General features: G+C 39.5%; 1 protein-coding gene across 2 annotated transcripts in view; it reads left to right on the top strand.

Moving 5' to 3' along the window:
- The window catches only part of GPR158 (G protein-coupled receptor 158), a 191,811-nt gene that overhangs the window by 149,623 nt on the left and 19,621 nt on the right, over positions 1–22,567 (top strand). For both annotated transcript variants that reach the window (XM_041714383.2, XM_041714382.2), the window contains exon 7: positions 17,968–18,206. In XM_041714383.2, coding sequence (XP_041570317.2) covers positions 17,968–18,206 — 239 coding nt within the window. The remainder of the gene's footprint in view (positions 1–17,967; positions 18,207–22,567) is intronic.

Genomic DNA, 22,567 nt, shown 5'->3' with positions numbered 1-22,567 from the left:
GCTAGTTGAGAAAATGGCCTGTGTGCTGCTCTGGGATCCTTGTAGGGTGTGATGGTCAAATTTTGTGTTAAAGTAGCAATTGATGGCTTCTGGTCGGCTGCCATTGGCCTGTGAGGAGCAAAAGCCCATTTTTGTTGATTGGTAAACCATGACACTGTTGTACCCAGGAAAAAGAGTCACTGACTGGTTTACCATGTATGAACGTATGAAAATGTAGGAGTTTGCAAGAACATATAATAAGCAAGGTTCAGGTTTGTCTCTGGCTCAGTCTCTTGTAATGAAATTTTGTCAGTGTGTATCCTCAGAAATACTGGCTGGTGCTCAGTTTGTTTGCTTCCTAAGATGTTGCCTCAGGTCTGGAAACCCAGTCAGCAAAATCCTACTGTTTTTTGCATTCTTTATTGAGATTTGAACTCACATACGCCACACAGCTGCACCATCAGGACCACAGATGTGAGCAAGGCAAAATCTCCGTGCTGACCATCCTGTGTGCTTTCATGCTTTTTTAAATTTGGGTAGCAAACATGATGGTAACGCCCAATGATTATTTATACTCGTCTTTGAACTTTGTTTCTGTGCATACTGTTTCTCTCATGTGGCATTCTGGTATTTGTTTATCTTTGCTCAGAACTCTTAGGTCTCATCAGAGATTCTCAGGATCTTGGACAGCTATTATAACTGTCCTGGAGTTCTTCCTGAATGGTTTCTGTGCTAACAAATGGCTTTTATGTTTTTGGCTGAAAATTTTTGTTTGCCAAAGATAAACTGTCTTGCCCAAAGGAGAATGTGAGTATGGAGTATGTGCCAGGCATAGAAGCATGGGGCAGGTCTATCCAAACAAATGCTATTACTTGACTTTTTTCCACAAGATACAACATCGTGCAGGTACCTAAAGGCTATAGAAACCTGCAGCAGAGTGCCAAATTTACGTTGAAAAATACCTTTAAGATCATTGAGACCAACCATAAACTTAACACAGACAGGATCACCATTAAACTGTGTTCCTGCATGCCACTTAGACATCTTTTAAATACCTCCAGGGTGGGTGACTCAACCACTTCCCTGGGCAGACTGTTTCAATGCTTGACAATCCTTTTCAGGAAGAAATTTTTTCTACTATTCAATCATCAATCTAAACTGCCCTTGGCACAACTTGAAGCCAAACTGAAGAAAAAACCTAATTCTTAACAAATAGCTGAGGTGTGCATCTCATTAACATAGGGATGGTGCTTCCAGTCCTGATACTGGTGTGCATTTTTGCTAATGCAGCATTTCCGTGCCATACCCATAATATGTCTCTTGAAGATGAGAGTATTGCACAGTTGCCTTAGCATTGGCCTAGTCCATCTCCTCCAGGTTTTCCCTGGTTAGGGCACCCATACATTTCAAATTCCTATTTGTATTTAGCCTTACAGAGGCCGGGTTGTATATTTAGCTGTCTTTATTTCCCTTCTGAAGAGCCAGAACTACCTACTTCCTTGCTTGTTTGTCAGAGCACCAAGTGATTTTCTCCATTTAAGCTGTTGACCTGTGGCAAGCAGCATAAATCACCATAAAACTATAGGTCATTTGGACTCTTATGAATGTCCTGTATTCTGCCAGGATGTTCCTCAGTTCTTTGTTCCTTGACTCTCCAAAGCTGAGCAAGACCAAGAATGAGGCATGCTATTTTCCTCTTAATTCATACATAATGGTAAAAGCTATAAACCGAGTAATTTCCAGTTATCTATTTATCTATATGCATACTTAACTTGGTAGCTTACAGGATGTTTGATCACTAATTAACTCTGAAATGACACTTATTTTACAATTAGCTGTGCATTTACTTTGAGCACTAGGCATTATTTCAGCTACCATTTTGACTTGTGAGCCCTCGATCAGCTTAAGCTTAATCTTAAGAAGCTTGGTTGTTTCATTCATCACTCCTGTGGAGCCAGCAGCATTGCTGGTTTAGTCCTGTGCAGACTGCAAGAGCAGGTAGGCTTGTGTCACTCCTCAGTCTTTCTTCAAATAAGCATAACTCTAGGTAAGGCACCTTTTTCTTGAAACACTATGACTGGTGTTTGAAGAATATAGATGTCTTGTCTAGCACCATCAGGTGCAGTACAGTTTTACTGTAGACATGCCTTTTTGCCCCACAGGTCTTCTGATCCCAAGTTCCGTTTGGGTAATTTAATTGCTAGACAAATTCTAGTGGCTGTTTGAAGGGCTAATTCTGGGATCCCAGTAATTCCTTTCTGAGTTCTTTTCAATTGGATGTCAGCCACAGCCAGGTCTGTGTCTCAGTTTCTCCACCTTAAATGACAAGACCAATTCTTTCTCATAGGTACATTACAAACTCTCTTGTTCCCTCCTTCTTTGGGCTGTCTGTTTGAAATACCACTCCTGTGAAGGAAGTCCTGCACTTTGAAATATCAGTGCAGCAATTCTGTAGCTTGCTGCCACTGTCTGTGCCTGCTGCCCACACCTCAGTGCTGCTGCTTGCACATGCACAGCTTGCCTGGGTTTAACTCCAGGCACCATTGAAGCATTTAACCTGATGCTTGAGCTGAGAAAGGTAGATTGAACAGAGAGCACTGAGAGTTGTCTGTGTTTCATTTGTTTTCCTTCTGCAGTGTTCAGAAATCATGCAGAGCCAAAGTCTGCTTTGCCCAGTGGGCACAAAGCACAGCCACCAGCTGCTGCAGCTCTCTGCCACACCTTCCTAAAGATGCAGATCCCCTCAGCTGACTAACACCTTCTTGAACAGAGTTACAGGGCAGCCAGAATGTGCTATCTGTGACATCTGCAGTCCAGCCAGAGTGCACAAGCCTTCTGAACAGAACTAAACAAAAAACTCTATCCAAAGCCCTTGACACTTCAGCTGTGAGGCTTTTTTTGTTTTGTAAGAATAAAGGTAATATTTATAAATCAAGTCAATGAACTGTGTAGTTGTTTTCTGCACCTTTTTACTAGAAGCGTAGTGACAGTGACATAGTAAAGTCTCTGACAAAGGTCATTCTGCAAACCCAAACAATACTATTTATCCCAAATCCCAGAAGGATTTCCTGGGTGGACTCATCAGTTTGTGGAATAAACACAAGACTGACAAGAACAGCAAAACTGAGTACCCTGAAAGGTATTGGAAATCAAAGCCAGTGAGACAGGTTTTGTAGCTGTCTTCTCAGAATGCAGTGAGCATTGAAGCTGAGCTGTTTCCTAGGCTTGCAGCCTGGATGCAGCCCTAGCAGGCTCGGGTGGATGAAGAGCTGGCAGCACGCCCTGCCCTGGACAGCCTCAGGTCTGTCATCATGCATCATTAGCATGAAAAGTCAGAGGCATCAATGTCATCTACAAGACTTATCAGATAGAATACAGAAACCAAATTGTGTCTCAAGACTATTTTCAGTGAAAACAAAGTGTGTGTTCTGCTCCTTTTTATCTCCATGCTCAGTTAGACCAGGCTTATTTGTTTTATTTTCATCTTCATGCTACATGAAACACCACATTTAAGCTGTTTGTTATATTCAAGAGTCTAAATCTGCTTCTTGTGTTGCATGGATGTCACCAAGTCTGAATTTGAGTCAATGTCTGACTATTAATTCAAAAGGAGTCTTATTAATTCCCCCCCTTTTCCTCCTGTTTTCTTCCATGGGTTATTTGTTCTGAAGCAAGGTCATTGCCGCTGCATTTCTTAGCACTATTTGATGTGTCTCTAATTGCAATATTTATTTTTAAACTACTACTCTCTAAAAAACAGCTTGGTTACCAACACTTCTAATGTGTGTGTGTGACCACAAAGGGAAGATGGGACTCTGCCCTTAGTTTATCTTTGCAGATTTATGGAGCTTCAAGCTTACTGCATTTTACTCCCATTCTGTTCAGTCCATGTTGTTGGCAATAGGGCAATAATTGCTCTAGATTGCCTGTGGGTAGATTGCCTGTGTCTGTATTTTTAACATCTTTTACATTTGATTTTAGTGAGAATACAGGAGTGTTTTATCTATCTCATAGCAATCAACTGTTGCTCTTTTGTCCTGAAAATTGTGGCATTTAGATTAGTGCCACTCCACAGATTAGCTCTCATTATTCTTGTTTTTTCTTGACAACTAAACCTTCAACTGCAATTTAAATTATAATTCCTTTCATTATTTTATGTTGAAAACAGAAAACAACAGTTCTTGGAATTCAGGATGTCAGATGATGCTATTTCTTCCTCTTTGAGATAAAACACAGAAGATAAGAGTTAGTATTTCTTGCAACTGGCTTTTTTAACTTGCATATTTTATTGCAGAATGAAAAATAAAGAGAATATATTTCATTTATTTATTGAAGTTTCATTTATTTATTGAAGTTGTATGTTGCAGGGATGTATATATAACCATGCAAAGGAGTCTGAGTAATTGCATTGTCCTCTTCATTAGAATGGGTGACAGTACTGTATAGTAATAAATTTGAAAAATAAAAGTGAGACTGTGTACTTGAAAGCATGATTTGTGATGCTTTGTAGAATATTCAGTCAAAGCTCAGAAGAAGATCATAGAACAAGCTATACAAAAAAGCTTCTACTGTTGAGGTTTTAATACCAATACAGTTCTAAAGCATATTAAATCTTAAGGTCCGATTAAAAAGTTTGTTACAGAAAGCATACTAATAAAATATAGTTTCTTCCATCTATACATCTGTATATCAAGTGTACAAAGCTTACAGTCACAGAAAAGCTGAGGTTGGGAAGGACTTCTGGAGATCAGAGTCCAACTCGCCTGCTCAGAGCAGGCTCAGCCAGATCAGAATGCTCTGAGCCATGTACAGTCAGAGTCTGAATTTCTCCAAGGTTTTTCTTAGGTTTACATGGATTTTCCAGGATTTCAGTTTGTGCGCATTGCCTCTTATGTGGACATAGGTCACCACTCAGGAGTTTGGCTCAATCATCTTTACCCCCTCCCATCAGGTATTTATATACGTTGGTAAGTTTCTCCCTGAGCCTTCTCTTCTCCAGGATGAACAGTCCCAGCCCTCAGCTTCCCACTTTGTAAGGTGATCAAGTCCTTCAGTCATCTTTGTGGCCCTTCACAGGGCTTATCTCCATGATGTCCATGTCTCTCTTGTACTGGGGAGCCTGGAGCTGGACACAGCACAGCAGCTCTGGTCCCACCAACTGTGAGTAAAGCACAGGATCACCCCTCAACTTGCTGAACATGCTCTGCCTGGTATGGTCCAGAAGGCTGGTGGCCTTCTTTGCCACAAGGGTACACTGCTGGCTCATGGTCAGTTTGATGTCCACCAGGATCCCCAGGTCATCCTCTGCAAAGCTGCTTTCCAGCCAGATGGCCCCAGAATGTGCTGCTGCATGGGATTGTTCTTGCCCAGCAAGTAATTATCAAGACATGCAACATTAATTATTTTCACAAAATTTAAATTCAGACAGACATTTGGAAACCAGTTTCGAAGAAACTGTAGCTTCCTCAGAAGTACTCATGATAAACTTAATTTGCATTTTTTTCTGATTGCTACACATACTGAGAGTAAACATAGTTGATTGAGCATTTACCTGGCAATAGATCATGGAAGCTTATTAAAGAATTAATTTTCATCAGATATTGCTGACACTATACAATGATTCCAGACTACTATTCTTTACATGTATTATATATGTATTTCTTTTGTATGTTTTCTTTTATATGCCAAACTGGGGTTCTTTTGTACTGCTGTGTACCGTGCTGCTTGCACATATCAAGCTGAAGCTAATCTGAGCATAGGAATCCATAGGGATGCATTTTATCAGATGTCAGTTTTATACAACTGGGGCTTTTTGACCGCTAGATTTTCTAGTTATTTGTCTTGTTACTATGGTATTATAAACTGAAGAAGTGCATTCTTCTCTTTCTTCTGTATTTGACTTTGTTGTGACCAGAATTTGTTTTCTACTTTAGCTGAGAAACTGTCTTGTACAAACTGATATTAATTTTCTTACACAGGCACTTTTTCTTCTATCAGGAGAGGTATTTGGCATACTAAAGTACCTAAAAAATTCTATTTTGGTCTGCTTACCTTTACAGTAGATTTTTTTTTTCCTAAATTTCTTTGTGAAGGAAACAAGTAAGTTCAGGAATTTGTCAGGAAATTCATGTGACTCTCAGCTTGCTTATGAACTAATGTCTGTTTGTCCTCTGCATCATCTGTGTTTAGAAGAAAAGACAGGAGTTTGAAGTAATGAAGGCCTGGAACCTTTGTCGTTGTTGCTTTTGAAAGCAGAGAATATAAAACAAGATGACTAGAAAAGCAAGGGGAGCTCTGTAGTAGTGCTGTAGCCTCTAACAGCCATATCTGCACCTCTGTATTGATAGATAAGAGACATATTTTTGTATGATGCTGTCCCTTCATGTTAAATATCTCCTGAGATCCTGGAACTTGCAGTGAAGGACATGAAGCTTCTGTGGAAACCTTTACGATTTAACTTCATGTTAGATTTTCTGTTATATAGAGGGTCACTACTCCTCCATGCCAGCAACTGGTCTCTTGCTTTCCCCTCCATGGGAGATGCTGGACATAGTCTGTTAAATCCCACCCCAACTGTACAGGGTTCTCAGTAACCTGCTGTCATTGATCTGGCTTGGATCAGGGTTGTGTCAGAGAATTTCTCAATTTCTCTCTTCCAGCCTTGGCTATCCTTTGAGTTAGTGAACAAGAGATGTAATAACTCACCAGATGCCTGATGTGGCATTTTGACTTGCCAGCATTTTGACTCCATTCCATGTAAGCTACTCCAGGTGCACATTTACAGAGGAATATTTTAACAATAACAATATTTTATAACATGGAAATTTTATTCAATGAAATTAACATTGTTTATGGTTTCAGTTCCTACTGGTTGACACTGCTATATCTTGTGACAGGTGGAGATGTTCCTGATTTTATCTTTTATAAAAGTGGTTTGAATCTTATCTTTTGCAGGCAAGCTGAAAAATAAACTTTCCTTTCAAATATGCATGAAGGCCTTAGCCATGATACCTGCAAGCACAAGCACAACCACAAGATAAAGTTAATATTTAGTCCACAAGTGGCAGGAGAACACAATGCTGATAAAGAGCTTCTTTTGCAGTAGAATTGATACAAAACACTGCTGCCTGTCAATCACATTATAAATTGGCAAACATTTGTTTCATTAAAATGGGCACAAAACTAGCAAAAAATATTATAACTAAATAATGCAGTTACATGTCTTTCTGTACCACATTTCATTAACTCCTGTCAATTTAGCCTCAAATAATAAGGGTGCTGTCAATCCAGCAATCCAGCAGTCTGCACTGTGGATCTGAGGGAAGGATTGTATCCAATGGGTGTGATTATTACTCTTTCTCACACCTAAAGGAAGTAAAATAGTCAAGGCAAATTCTTTCTGCTACATGTTTAATTACCTGGCATGGCAATGAAAGTATCTAAGTGAGAGCACAACTTATCAAAGACTGGACCTTTCAGTGTATCCTCCTCCTCTGTCCTCACGGTTCAAAAGAAATGCATATTTACAATTATAAATGAAGTGATAAGATTAGGGGGAAAAATGTGTTTAAAAAGTGAAATTTAGATGGCTTCATTTGGATGTGCAAAGATTTTCATGCTTCTGGTCATTGAAAATGGAAGCAATTTAGCCAGTTCACAGTAACTTCCAGCACTGAAGCACTCTGACAGAAATGAAAGGACAAAAACACACTCCAAATATAAAAGGGCATAAAAATGGTGGCTTGTTGTGGTGTATAAGGACAAGACAAGCTCCTGTCCCTTTGACTGCTGATGTTTGCTTCCTGCATCTTTAATAATGAATTGCCACTTTAAAGTAGTGTGCAAGAACCACATTGCACAGCAGAAAAGGAAGTAAGTGCTTGCAAGAAAATCTGTGAGAAGACAGTTGAGTGCAAAAATTTTTTGTGTATGGTGCTTTAGTCAGTGCTTCACAGATACAGTTCTTTTCCTAGTCTCTTTCTTTTTACTGGATTTTTTTAAATGGAGTAGACTTAAACCAGTTTACTTTGAAAAATACTTCTCTTGAACATCCTCTGGAATTGCAGCTGGACTCACAGTCAGTGACACCTTTGCACTGTGTGCAGCTGCTCCTGCAGGATCCTCCTCTGAAAAGACAAAGAGAAAACTCCAAAAATGTGATTAGTGACTCAATCAGGTGACTTATTTTTATAATGGAAAACCTCAAAGCAATGAGATGCATCAGAACAGAAGTAGCAGTGCTTGTGCCTAATTCTTGATTTGTGTGCCATGCTCTTGCAGGGTGGTCTTGAATTGATCTGGCTTCATGAATTTTGAAGTTGCATCAAATTCTCCACAATCTTCTCTGTTTCTTTTGGAATTTTGTTTCCAGATTCCTGCATCTGCTCCAGGGCTCCTGCTGTTACTTGCTGCTGTCTCCCAGGTCTGAGCTTGCTCAGTAGTCTGTAGATAAACAGAGAAATAGCACTTTCAGCAGAGAAATCTACTGAGCCCGTTGTTTCCTAAAAAGTTGTATCTTTAATGTCTTACAAATATAGATAATGCCAGACATCACATGGAATTTGAAGATTCACAAGAAAATCTCACAATCCTGAGAAGCTTTATAAAAGAAACACAAATTGACTTCCAAGGAGAAATAAATTTTCCTGCTTTTCAACTCCTGCAACTGGAATATTCAAAAAAATCATTAGCTTCTATGATGACAAATCCAAACCCAAACTCTGTGGTTAGAGCTTGTGCATCAATGTATTTGTTCCTTCAGAGCAGGGTTGGGAAGCTTCTCCTTGCTGGGGGTGTGGAGACCATGGCTGTACTGGTCTGTGCATTAATGGGGATTAATGCATTAATGACATCCCAGGGATGTCAGCCATGACCTGTCAGCCTTGGTGGAATGAAGAGCTGCATCTGCCCTGCAAGCTGCAGGATCTCAGATGCTGCTCTAGAAAATTCAGTAGCACGGTTGTGTGATATTATTAGAAAACTATTTATTAGTTTTAAATTTTGTTAAAACAGCTACTAAGACAAAGAGAACACATAGCAGCACATTTCATTTTATTCTGCTTTAGTGTAGAAACTTGCTATGTAATTAGGACTAAAAATAAGTAAAGGAGGAGATACTTTTAGTGGAAGCTTTTTATCTTGTTCAAATCCACAATGTAGTACACCCAAACTAACAGTTACAGTATCACATTAACCACTAGTGAAGTAGGACACATATTGTAAATGCAGGTGAACCCAGTGGGAAGAAATGATGTCTGACTCCAGTTCAGCAGGCTGACTGATTTCTTTATTATAAGTATACGATAATATATTAATATACTATTTAAAGGAGATACTAAAACTAGAAACTGACTTTTTCTAACTACCAAATCTAACTCACAACTCCTGGCCCTCCTGTGAGAGTCCAGTCACAGGTGGATTGGTTTGGCCATCAGGCTCAAACAATCCTCACCAGAATCCAATCAAGCAATCACCCCAGGTAAACAATTCTCCAAACATATTCCACATGGGAAAAACAAGGAACAGAAATAGAAATTGTTTTCTCTTTCTTTCCTCTGTGCTCCTCTATGAAAAATCCTGAAAGAGAGAAGAATGTGCCTACCACTGATATAAAGGGTAAAACAACGTGATGTCTATCTGTGAACATGAAAAAAAAATTTAACTGTGAAATGATGATTGTTTTCCTTCAGCTGCTGACTAATGTTTAGTGCTGTTCTCAAAAAACAAAGTATAGTGATCTGTAAATATGCTATGGATATGTCGTTCAGTCCAGAATAAATGGCTGCTAGCAGAGTGAATTATAATTCACTCAAGTCCAGTAAATTTTTATTCACTATTTTTTGATCCAGTGAAAAGCCTTAGGTTCTTCTTGTATAGTACCTGAATAAATTATTCTAATACATTTATAGGAGTGGTGAAAAACATAGGACAGCTGCAATGGATTGCTACATCTTTATTAAAGAGGCAACTTTTCACATCATGCAAATGGACCAGAATATTTATCATCGTTAGCTTAAAAGGAGTGAGGTGTTTTGGTTTTCTGGCCACATTAAAAATACTGGAAAAGTGCTGCCTTTTTAAAGTGGGGCTTATCATTCTCTGATCAGAAGTACAATGCTTGCCAGTGAACTTAAGGAGGAGAAGAAATGAAATAAAATCACAGAACATTCTCAACTGGAAGGGACCCCCAAGGATAATCAAGTCCAGCTCTCAAGTGAATGGCCCATGAGGGGAAGAAACCCCATCCTTGGTGTTATTAGCACCATGATCTGTCTACATCAATAGAAATAGCCACTCTCCAATTTACTTGGGTTTGGATTTGGGTTTTATTCATTTCAAGACTTTCCCTGTTTGTAGTATGATTACGTTAAGAACAAAAGTGCAAGCTTTGGCATGAAGTTTTGCCTAGCTACCTTATTGATGATGGTATAAAAATGCCTCTGAAAATTGAAAAGGTTATTGAAATTGTATGTGAATGTTTTCAGTGGTAGAGGAGCAGTGTTAGATAGAGCAGCACTAACTAGGAGGGGAATTTTTCATCCCAGCTGGTTTTACTCATCAGCCTTTGTTAAATGAAACATTGTGAGCCAGGTTCACAAGGGGAGATGCCTTTTGTACATTCAACTCCACAACAGTCTGTGAAGGAAATTTTAGAATGAAAGCCTTGAAAATGTTCTTGACCTGTTGTAGAAAAAGATTACCAGGAGGCAGGTTTTGCATCTGTTTTCACAGTGTAAGCTTCCTGATAAATAGTGACCTTGAGATCTTTTGTACTGCCTCTTCTGAAAATCTTTGATAAGGGTAAAGAACTCAATCGCTTTTGATTTGCAAAAGAGATAATAACCACCTGATGAATTTTAAAAAGCAAGTAATTAACTTAGCCAGACCTTATATAGGCTGAAGTTTTAGACCAAACTACTAGCAGCAGGAGTCTTGAGGATCTCTGAAGGAAAGTTTTTGTCACAAAATCACTACAAATCTGAATGAAGGAAAGACTTCAACAAGATTGGTTTGCTTATGTAGAAAATTGTCTGAGGAGCTGACCTCATTTTTCACTGAGTGAGGGATGTGGTTATTTAAACATATCTGTCTGGAGGAAAGTATTGAAATTGCTATGTTAACCATTCAATAGCAGACTTGGAAAGAGATGGCTTTGTACCTATCCCAAGGACCTGGGATTTTCAGAACTTTAGGCATCTAGAACTGATGTAACTAGGCATCTAAAAGTGATGTAACCTTAAGCCCAAGTAGTTGACAAAGAGGAGACATTAAAGTGTTCAAGCTTGAATGGGGCTTTCATCAACCTGGTCTAGTGGAAAATGTCCCTGCCCATGTCACCAGGGTGGAATGAGAAAATCTCTAAGGTCCCTTCCAAACCAAATCACTGTGTGATATGTCACTGCTAGCTGTCTGGGGACAGATTAGTGGGCTTTTTATTTATTGGTTTATGGTATGCTCTGTAGCAGCTCTGTCTCACCAGAGTTTGACAGTGGTGTGTCAGACATTTCACTGTCACTCTGTAGTTCTGCTAATCTCAGCAGGATTCGTGGGGGTATTACTGCAGTAAGTGGTTTATTAGAAGAGATAATTAGCACAAAGCAGATGAGGATTTAATAAATAAGGAGACTTGGTCTGCATCACTGAAACCTAGTTACGTGACATGGAAAGTCCCCTTGTTGAGCCTTCTTACCTCTCAACTCCCCAGTGCTTAATACATCCATCAGCACACATTCAGGATGGCAAATCCTGTGAGGAGTGGCCATTTCTGCTGAGACCTACCTGGATGATATGTTGATATAAACAAAAGCACTTCAAAAAGCAACACAAACACACACAGGCAGAAGCCTCAATATCTCCTGCATTGGGAGCTGGGAGGCAGCTGGAACAGATGCAGGCAGCAGGGCAGTGAGCTGGGAAGCAAGGAGGCACTGCGGAAAAGCAAAGCTCCGCTGGTCTGTCAAAAGATTCCAGCTGCAGTTCTTGGAACTGCCTGCAGGCAGAGAAAGCTTTTTGTTCTACAATCCACCAGGAAATTGAGCTTTTCTCAGATGGGAATTTAGACTTGCAGGTGAAAGGAGAAAATAAAACCTATGAATAGCATGAAAAATGTCAGAATCCTTGGCTACACTTAAAGAAATAACATTGTTTGCTCGGTATAGATTGGCTTAGCCTACAGATTGGCAGACAAAAGCTACTTCAAATGAATAAACTTCCATCAAAGCAAATAATATTTTTAGACCTTTTCTATGGTATTAAATATGCAAGAAAATGTTAGTCCAGTGCTGCTTACATGGGAGTGAGTGGTTCTGACTGCAGTGGGAGATCTCTTGTTGTCCTGCAGCCTCCCAATCCGCAGAGCCTTTCCTTGAGCTGCATGTGGTTTCCCTCCCACCTTCCTCAGTCTGCTCAAACTCCTGGAAATTATGTCAGTGTTTATCTAGAAAGGGAACTTTCATTCAAGCACTGTAGGATTACCTTTATATGTGTAGCATTTAAACTAATAATCTAGAAAACCACTGTGCAGAGTAGGTTAGCATTAAGCATGACATGTCTCTTTGCTTACTAGAGGTAGATTTTACCAGGCACTGAGGTAAAATACATCCTCGCAGCTTGTTATTCTAGCCATACATTATAAATTTGTATTGCGTTAATTTTCCACAATAGCAAATCACTGTAAAACTCTAGGGAAGATGTGAAGGAAACTCTACTTTCAAAATCACATTTTTGAAAATAAATACAATTTGTCGCAGAAAATGTTTCTGCAGCAGAAACATTGCAGAAAGTGTTTCAGAAATAGCACTGCTTCTCTCATTAATCAATGCACAAAATTGTCTGATTGGGAAGTTTCATTGTACTGTTAATATATCCTCACATATTAATATTGTCATTTATTGAACACAGACCTCCAGGTAAGGATTTGAAATCAGGTACACCTCCAGTACAGGGGAAACAATTCTGCAGCATGATCTCCCTCCCCATTTCCAGTACTATTGGTACCTGTATTTTACCTTGTAACTATGGAGCGAGTCTATGATACCATTAGTGGCCTCAGTGTGCAGACCAGCCTTCACAGAATCACAGAGTGGGTCAGGTTGGAAGGGACCACAGTGGTCATCTGGTTCAGCCTCCCTGCTTAAGCAGGGTCATCCCTGGGCACATTGCACAGGATTGCATCCGGGTGGTTCTTGGATATCTTCAGTGAGGAAAACTCCACAGCCTCTCTGGGCAACCTGTTCCAGTGTGACCACCTGCAGAGTGAAGAATTTCTTCTTTCTATTCAGGTGGAACTTCCTGTGCATCAGTTTCTGCTCTTGTCCTTATCAGTTGCCTCATCAGTTGCATCAGTTGCCTCTTGTCCTATTGCTTGGCACTACTGAGGAGAGCCTGGATCCATCCTCTTGACATCCTCCCTTCAGATACTGACAGACACTGATGAGGTCCCTTCTCAGTCATCTCTTTTTAAGGCTGAACAGGCTCAGCTCCCTCATCCTTTCCTGATAAAAGAGTTGCTCCAGTCTCCCAATCATCTTTGCAAACCCCAGCTGGACCCACTCCCAGAGCTCGGTGTGTCTCTTATCTGAGGAGCTCAGAACTGGACACGGCACTCCTGATGTGGCCTCACCAGGGCTGAGCAGAGGGGCAGGATCACCTCTCTCAACCCACTGGCAAGCTCTTCCTAATGCACCCCAGGACACCAATGGCATTCTTGGCCACAAAGACACACTTGTGCTCTGTTACCTATTACAAAATCCAGTGCATTTGGATGGGTTAGTCAATTCTTCTAAGCATTTATTGTCTTTCATGGCAATGTTCTTGACATGTATTTGCTATTATGAAATTCTTTCCTGAAATAAAAAATGTGGGAGATTTCATGTTTTCACTGTAAGGTGTTGTATGTGTAGTGTAAAGGAATTGAGATAAATTGATGTCTGTCAGTGATATGTGGCCAAGCTTGCTGGCTACACAGAAGATGGGGGCTTTCAGAAGTATCCATACACCCACGTAATTGCCAAAACTTATTTTTCTAGTTGTTGTATATTTTCACTGGATAGGACATGATGCATATGATGCAGATCTTGCCCTGTTGGTGACATGGCATGTCTCTCAGTCCAGGTTTGCTCAGGTTCAGTGTGGTCAGAATCAGTAAAGCAAAAGATCGTCCCATAAGACTATTCTCTTCAGCGGTGCACTTCTAGCTTGTTCTGTGCTGAGGTCTTGAGAAATCACTTGGGAAGCAGACAATGACTAATTTGGATGCTTTCAGCTGCGAAGTTGTTTAAAAAGCTGCTCATTTCTCAGTTGGGTTTTATTCTTAGTCATCGTATGAGTCTATCTAAATATAATTCCTGAGGTCTTGGGTGTTAAATGTTGATATTCTTTATTCAGTCATCTTTCCTGATGTGGAAATGATACCTGCACTCAGTATATGTGTATGTGTCTGTGTGTTGAGTGTGAAGTGTAGGTGCTCTTTTGTATTGACATGGTGCCATACATGTCCCACTGATACCTTTTCACTTTTAGTGGAATCACATAAGTTTACTAACTCAAAGTAACTAGTGGCATATTCAGTGTTAGTCCAGAAAAGTAAGTAAGACAAAATCCCTGCACTGTAGGAGGGCAATACATTTCCAAAGGGCTTGACCCATTATCTTTCTGATGTAGCTTTTGTATCATAATAAAAATCACTAGTCTGGAACAGAGCAGTTTGACAGAATAACTCAGTTGAGTCACAAAATGACAGATGCTAGAAATAAAAAATAAACAAACTGTGCTAGGTCATTGCTGTCAAAGCAGGATCCTTCACCTGTAGTTCCTGCTGTTTATGCAGTCAGTGGTAGTTTGGGGGCCACCTTTTTGTTGATGTGACATGCAAATTTAATATGGTTTTATTTCTTTTCTAAGGTTTCACACTACATCTTAGGATATAACTACAGTAGCAGCCATATGCTTCACTTGATGTTTCCAAGCTGGTGATCCCAGCCAGTCCACTCTCAGCATCGCTTCCCTTCCCAGCTGTTGAGCTTCCCTTGGCTCTAAGTGTTTGCAACCAAGCCTTCCCCTTCTCCATTTATATGGAGCCAAGCACCCCATAGAAAATCCTCAGACCACGTAGCTTAATTCTCCCCAGACTTGATGGTGCAGCCAGCAGAGTTGGGAGTTACGTGCTGTGGTCTCCAGGCAGCTCATTCAGCCTGAACTGCACCTTCTATTTCCTCTGTAAAAGGAATGGCTATTGCATATCAGCTTTTATCCTGGCTGTAGCTGTCTGGGAGTCAAAGCTTTCCTCGAAGGCAGCTGTGTCTTCCAGAAAAGCAGGTAAAATGCATTGCACTGTTCTGTCTGATCTGCCTGTAAACAGAACTGATGACATGTCACTGGAAATGATTGTTCAATTATCCAACAACAGTGCAGAAAAGTGAATTTCATATGCTGAGTGGTTTTAGGTAGGAGTATAGCTAGAAGATGCTGAGGAATATGGTTTTCTCTTCTGCTTTAGATCAGAGACCATATGTCTCAAACAGACCCCTGAGCTTCTACCAGAGCACTGACTGGCACTGCCAGTAATTTTGGCTGTAGATAGGGCAGAAGGAGGAGCCTATCCAGTTTGCCTTACTTGATACTCATAATTAACTTTAATTTGCTCAGGAACTTGAATCTCTTACATCTATATTCATAAATTAGGTAGCATCTGAGAACATTCCTGGAGTCCAAGGTAGAAATTATTGTGGTGGGGGATGCTTATTTTTGTGAAAAAGAGGGCAAAAAAAGAAATGTGATTTGATCTAAATTGGAGAGAGTTTGACTGCTGTATTGCAAAGTATTATTTGTTTCATTGTGCTTAGGTAAGTAACATAACAGCAGCCCACACCTCTCCCTTAGAAACCTGTCTCACAGGCAGCAGTTAATGAACTAGTAATGAAAAAAAATCTAATGGGTTCTGCCTTATTATGCCCAAAATAGGCTCACATGTTGACTTTCAGCAGAATCATCAAGAATTTAATTTGGAGACAAAATACAAAAAGTTTCTAATAGTTCTCAGCTGGTTTGTGTGATTTTACTAATAAGTCAACATTCATAAAAATGTGCGATGAGATTTTTCTCAAATGACAAACTATAGCTGTAATTTTTTCCAGTTCATTACAAAAATAATACATTTTTCTTCCCTTCAGAGAAGCTAACTATTGACCAGCATTCACAACGGGGAGAAGGGAAGCCTTTGCTTCCAGATTTTAGAAAAAAATCAGGAATTTACTGTTTAGAAAACAAGGGTTCACCAATGCTGCCCTGAAACAGTAGTGCTGTGGCTGAGCAATGCAGAGGGAAGTAGCCTGCCTTGCATCTGCAGAGTTTTCTGTCTCTCCTGGATGAAGTCTTTGGGAGTCTGCTTCCAACATAAAGCACTTAGCATCTGTAAAGGGAGAGCAGAACATCTATCAAACATGGGAAGATCAAAAACTGTGACTCCCTGTGGAGCGACTGTTGGGAGGGAAACAGCTGAATAATGTTGAACATATTCAGATCTCTGACTTCACCTAATGCACACTGTGAAGGCTGTGTTTGTAGTCAAATGCTGATTCATTGTTACGGATGTGGAAAACCTTTTGTGCTTCTGCCTTTAAGACACTGCTGTATTAGTTGTTTGAGAGGCAGCACTGCTTCTGCCTTTTCTCAGCAAAATATAAGCATAAATGTTAATCTGAAGTGTGGTTTTGTATTGCTGAAAAGGCAGGCCTGGTTGTTGACTACCTTGGGAGGTGGCTTGATGCTTGGTACACTGAAATAATTTAAGAGCTGACAAGGGCATTTAATAAATAAACTTTGGAAAAAAAATAATCATGATACTGAAACCTCAATGATAATTTGTCTCTTCATATATATGCTCAGCTCGTGCTCAGGAGTCAGGAACCACTGTGGTTTTGAGGACAAAATCACTGAAACAGTTGAATTCTTAGCTGTGAAAGACTCCTCACCCCAGTGTGTAAAATAGCCTTTAAACTTCAGCTCTTCTGCTTCTAACAGTCTGGGTACATAAAAACTTTCATGACAGCCTTTCCTCAGTGCTCATCCTTGTTAGCTTAGCGGGGCCAAGGCAAGACACTACAATGCTCCCAGAAGATGCTTCTGGCAGATCCCATGGTGCAGGCAGCACAGAGAGATATTTTGTGCTACATGAAGAATCAAACTACTCCTTCTTCCCAAGGGGATTTCCTCAAATTTTGGTTGTTCTCATGCTCCTAAGAGGAACTTTTTCTGCATTAGAGGGTGGTGATGGATAGAAAATGCAGGTGCTATTTCCTTGAACAGTTCTTGTGGGAATAAATTTATCTTGATAGTAAGTGCAATTATTTTTAAGGTGTTACATGTTTGTTCAATAGCTGTTATGTTATATAAGTGCTGATGTGTGGTGTGGCTTTTCTTATGTTGGCTCTGTCCTAGCTCAAAAAACATGTTGTTGCCTCTAAACAAATCAACCCCCATTTAATTAGTGAAGTGCCTTCTATAATTATTTCTACAATGAGTAGATTATTGTCTCAGCAGCATCAAACTCAGTGGCAAAAAAATCTAAGTGTTAATTTGTTCTTCAGAAATATCAGGATTGGTGATGAGTAGACAGCATCAAAGCAGAATAAAATCTCACATACGTGGTTGCTTGTTTATGGAAATGACCTTTCATCTTTCAAAGACAGAAATCTTCCACTGGGAGATGGAATGTACAAAACAGCTTGACAAGACAGCCTGTAAATGTGTGTCTCTAACATAAGCATAGCTAATATTTTCTATTATTGCTACGTAACATTCTCTGGGCAGCAATCAGTTCCATTTAAATATGATTAATACGAAAGTAATAATGTTCCAAACTTCATTCATGTACATACTGTCAGGAAAGACTGTTGATTTGTTTTTTAAATAAACTGAAATAAAATGAAAGTCTAATTCCTATGACACTACTACTGCTCTTCTCAATTCTGCACTGTCTGAATTTTTCAGGGTTTTGAAGGTATTCCTGTCCCGAACGGCTCAGCGTATTCCATATATGACAGGTGGGAGAGTGATGAGGATGCTGTCTGTTATTCTTCTGGTAGTCTTTTGGTTTCTCATTGGCTGGACTTCTGCAATAACCCAAAATTTGGAGAGAAACATTCCACTCATTGGTCAAGGGCAAACATCTGACCATCTGATCTTCAATATGTGCCTCATAGACCGCTGGGATTACATGATGGCTGTTGGTAGGTTAATTTTCTAGCTTGTCTTTAATTTCTATAATAAAGCTTGGTTGCCTTTTAATTTTTCTTCTTTTAGAATATCCTAAAGTTTTGTCAGTCTGCCTAATATGTGAGAAGTACAGCAGTAAAATATCAGCATATAGGTTTTTTAAATGGGCTGAGAAGTAAAATAAAATGGGTAACACTTCAATGACTTTCAAAGGTTTGTAACTTGGATTGTAGTAGCAAAATGATGGGTGCTCAAGACATTTCACCTTTGAAGGCAGAAGGAAGGAGTAGCTCTTCTACTATTGGAGCTTTTCAATGGTTTTCTACTATTGAAGTGAGAAATTGTGACTAATTTAATGAAGGTCTTTTGATTTTGCACCACAGAACTGGCCAGAGTTCTTGTGTGAGGAGGGAAAGAACTTCCAACACCACTCATTCATAACCTTACAGAAATTGGTATCAAAATACAGGGAATAGGAAATGAACATCAAATGCACCAACTTGATGTATTTGTTAGATGTGCTTTCAGTGCATGGAATAGGCAGGAGTAAAAATGACACCTTGCAGAAGTCATATAAAGCAAGAAAGGATTAATTATTGTTTCCTTAAGTCTCTAAGAAACAGTGGGTTCTTGTGCCAGGGTTCAGCGAAACAGTGTGATGTGCTTGCTCCCACACAGTGCTTCTACCTTGAGCCAGTGTTGCTTGTACAGACCAAGCTAGCCACCCACTGTCTCAAATACTTCAGTGTTTTGAAATATGAAATAAATTCCTGATTTTCTGCCCTTTCCCTATGTCTCTCATGGACATCCCACCAACAGAGCTCTGCTACTGAGGATTAGGGAGAGATAATGGTGGCTTCTCCACATGAGAGTGCAGATGAGAGGGACAGAAGTGTTTTCTCTGAGACTGGCGTACAGAAAATCAGTGTTTGACAAAACACTGCTGCCAGCTTCACAGAGGAGCTTCCATGGCTCCAAGGTGCCTCGTCCTCTGCTTTCCTCTCCTTTCTGTATGATCTCAGAGGCAGTCAGGCACAGGGCTACCCCATCTGTCAATATGCTCACTAGTAAACCATGCAGAAAAGAGTAGAAAGGAGCATGTTTTAAAATGCTTCTCAATTTGGGTCCTTTTTGGTTCTTTTTGCAGTAATGGAATGGTAGCATTGGCAGAGATGTCATAAAGTTAACAAAAAAGAATTAAATGTGAAACACTTGATGCTGTTATCTGCACTAACCCATTTTGAATCAAAATTTTGGTGCATTTGACAGTGTAGTTTTATTAATATTTTGATAGTGGTAGCTTTTGCATAATGGCAACAAATGTTTTAGTCTCTGGGGTTTATAATTCTGGTGGTGTAGGGATTAATAATTCAGATCTTAAGACCCAATTCTGATCAATCATATATTTTGGCAAAAAATCATGTAAGTTGTTGTCTGCCAAGTTTTGAAAAAAAGCAAGGATTGCTTTTTAAGGTATGTTTACATTTAGAAGAGTTTTTAATGTGTTTCAAAATGCACTCAGGGGTAGTAGAAGCAAAGTGAGCTCTCAAGCCTGGAAAGTAGGGCAGAATTTCTTTTGTTCAGTCAATTTGTCTTCTTATCCACACTACCCCATAAACAGAATTATGCAACTTTTCAATAAACTATCCAGTCTTAGTGGTACCAGGAGATGTACACCTACAAGACTGTAGTAACGTGTGAGGTCTATATATATATTTATATGTGTGTATCTGTGTGTGCATGTGACTTCAAGATTTTTATTGCTAATAGCAGCCTGAAAATCTTACAGTCAGTAGGAACTAGTCCCAAACTTAAGATAGTTCATCTCAGAAATGTGTCAGAAGTAATATCCTTAGCACAGAATTCCCTTTTTTCCTATGGCAGCAACCTTGCAAAATATAATATGTAATAAATTATAAATAAGTAAATAGATTTGCTATTTGATTTCAAATGCTAAAATAAAAGTGGTGGATGGTAATTTATTGAAGACTTGTTATTTAATTTAATTTTTTCAGGCACATTATTTTATATAAATCTAGTGAGTGTTTTGCAATATATTCTGTCACTTGTAGCCCTTGCTGGAATACTTCCCTATTTCACTTGGCTGTCAACACTTCACTGAAATGCAGACAGGAAATTTTCAAGGTCACAGATTAGTGAAGTGAGAATTAACAAGGCTCTGCTAGAAAGTCATAATGAGATGAATCCTTTATGCTACCAGAGATTATTGGAATTGGGATTTATGAAGCATTTCCCATACTAATCATGCTACTTAGACTCTATCTCCGGAGACTTTTATTACAGTGAATGTTTTATATTTACATTTCCATTAAGTCTAAGAGGATGGTCTCTGTGAGAGATGTAGGGACTTATACACAATGGTTATCACTGTTTCTAGTATTGCCTCTGTACTCTGTGATATGCTGATGAGAAAAATTAGCATTCAGTAAATCTTACTTTATCTACATAATGTAATGTAAGTTACTGTGTATTTTCCTTTGGGTTTGTAAGTTAGTGTGTATTTTCCTTAGGGTTGGATACTTGTGGGTAGCTTATTTGTTACTTGCCTTATTCTTTTATTTCCTGTGTGCTAGTTTCTGCATCCCTTTCAAGGTCAGGGCATTTGTCTCATTGAAAAGCCATGGCATGATTGACAGTCTGAGATTGCAGAGAAAGACCTGAGGCCTTGAAAATAGTCACCCACAAAGCCTTTTTCCTATGGCCTAAATATATTCTATACCTCTACCTGTCACAGTCAGATTTTGACTTAGAAACAACTCCAAGTGATAAACTTCTGCTACCTAAGGGCTTGCAGTGTCACAAATCAAACTACTATTCTTTATCCTGAGAGGAAAACATCCTATAAGTGTAGCAGATATTATACCAGGTTATAGAAGAGCTTCCCAGAAACTGGAAAAAGAGACAATATAATAAATATAATGAACAAAGCCCCAGGGAGGAGACAAAGGCAGGCAGAGAGATAAACATGCATGCACAAGCACAAACAAAAAGCAGAGGAGAAATGTTGACAGGCGGATGATCCTGACTTCAAGAGGGCCAGTTTCACCCCAAATGGATAGGCAAGTTTTCTAAAGTCCCCCATACATTCTCTGTGTGTTTTTCAGTTTTTATTTAGACCAGAAGTGAATGACAGGTATTTTATATATTTATTTATATTTGTATATTTATAGTTAAATATAGAAATATAAATATATAAATATAAGGAGATGTATTTCCCCTGCACCTGTTTGATTTCTGGCTGGCAGGAGCAGTGCTGCTCCACTGCGCTGAGCTGCTGCTGTGGCCCACACATGTGTAGGTCATGCTTTGGGTCTTGGGCATCAGGAAGGCTTCAAATATGAAACTTCCTCATAATCACTGCATGCTCTCAGCCAGGAAAAGGAACAAAATGAGTATTTTTGGATTTTTCCCAGAAGAACTCCCTACCACTGTTCGTTTGTTGATATTTAACATACATAATCTTTGCATCTAAAGAGGGCATGAGGTGCCAGGACAGGCTCTGACAAACTGGGCATCAAGACTGCCTGTACAGTTTTGAGCTAGTACATTGTAATACATCCTTATGAGACACTTTTATTAAATTTTCTACAGGCCCTCTGCTGCGTTCAGTGAATGAGTGATTATTATTTCTTTTTGTTAGCTCCATTTGATGTGGCTCTATGCCATATTTGTGGTGTGTTGTTCAGAGCATGTAATGAATAAAGAACTGTTCATTTCCAAATGGGCATTTTTAAACATGTTCCCCTTAGCATCAATGTACAAAGATTAAAGCCAAAATTATCCATTTTCAGTGTATGTCTTGAGACATTGAGGGACTGGTTTTTCAGAGTACTGTTTATAGGCTCCTCTGTGGAAAGCACAACCAGGAGATGCTTAGAATTCAGCACTGGTGTGGATCTGGCTTCCTTTCTCACATTGGATACTCAAAAAGTATATCATGTAAAAATAGTGATCACTTGTGAAAAGCTTATTCTAAGTGATAAGGCCAGGGTTGTATAAAATGTTTGCAGCAGAAATAGAAAAAAGAACAGTGTTTTACAAAGTACCTTCAGCTCTGTCTCTTTTCTGCTTGTAAACCATTCCTCCTGCCACCCTGTACACCTCTTCAGCAGTCCTTCCACAGTCTTCATCACCAGCACTCTGTGCAGTTTTATGGCACTCATCTCTAGGATAAGGTAAATCTGGAAGAGGATGAGGGACAGCACCAAAGATGGGGAGTGCTGCTGGAACCCCCAGGTTTAGTGGTCTGGATTGCATTGACCCCTGCTGTAACGTTACTTTTTCTTGTTACCTGTTATGTGATAAGGGAAATCCCATAACCTTTACTTAGGCATGATTTCTACAAAATATTTCT

This window comes from Taeniopygia guttata, chromosome 2, assembly GCF_048771995.1.
Source record: "Taeniopygia guttata chromosome 2, bTaeGut7.mat, whole genome shotgun sequence".
NCBI classification, from domain to species: Eukaryota; Metazoa; Chordata; class Aves; order Passeriformes; family Estrildidae; genus Taeniopygia; species Taeniopygia guttata.
Note: the sequence above shows the minus strand (reverse complement) of the source record. Positions and strands in the feature narration are given on the sequence as shown.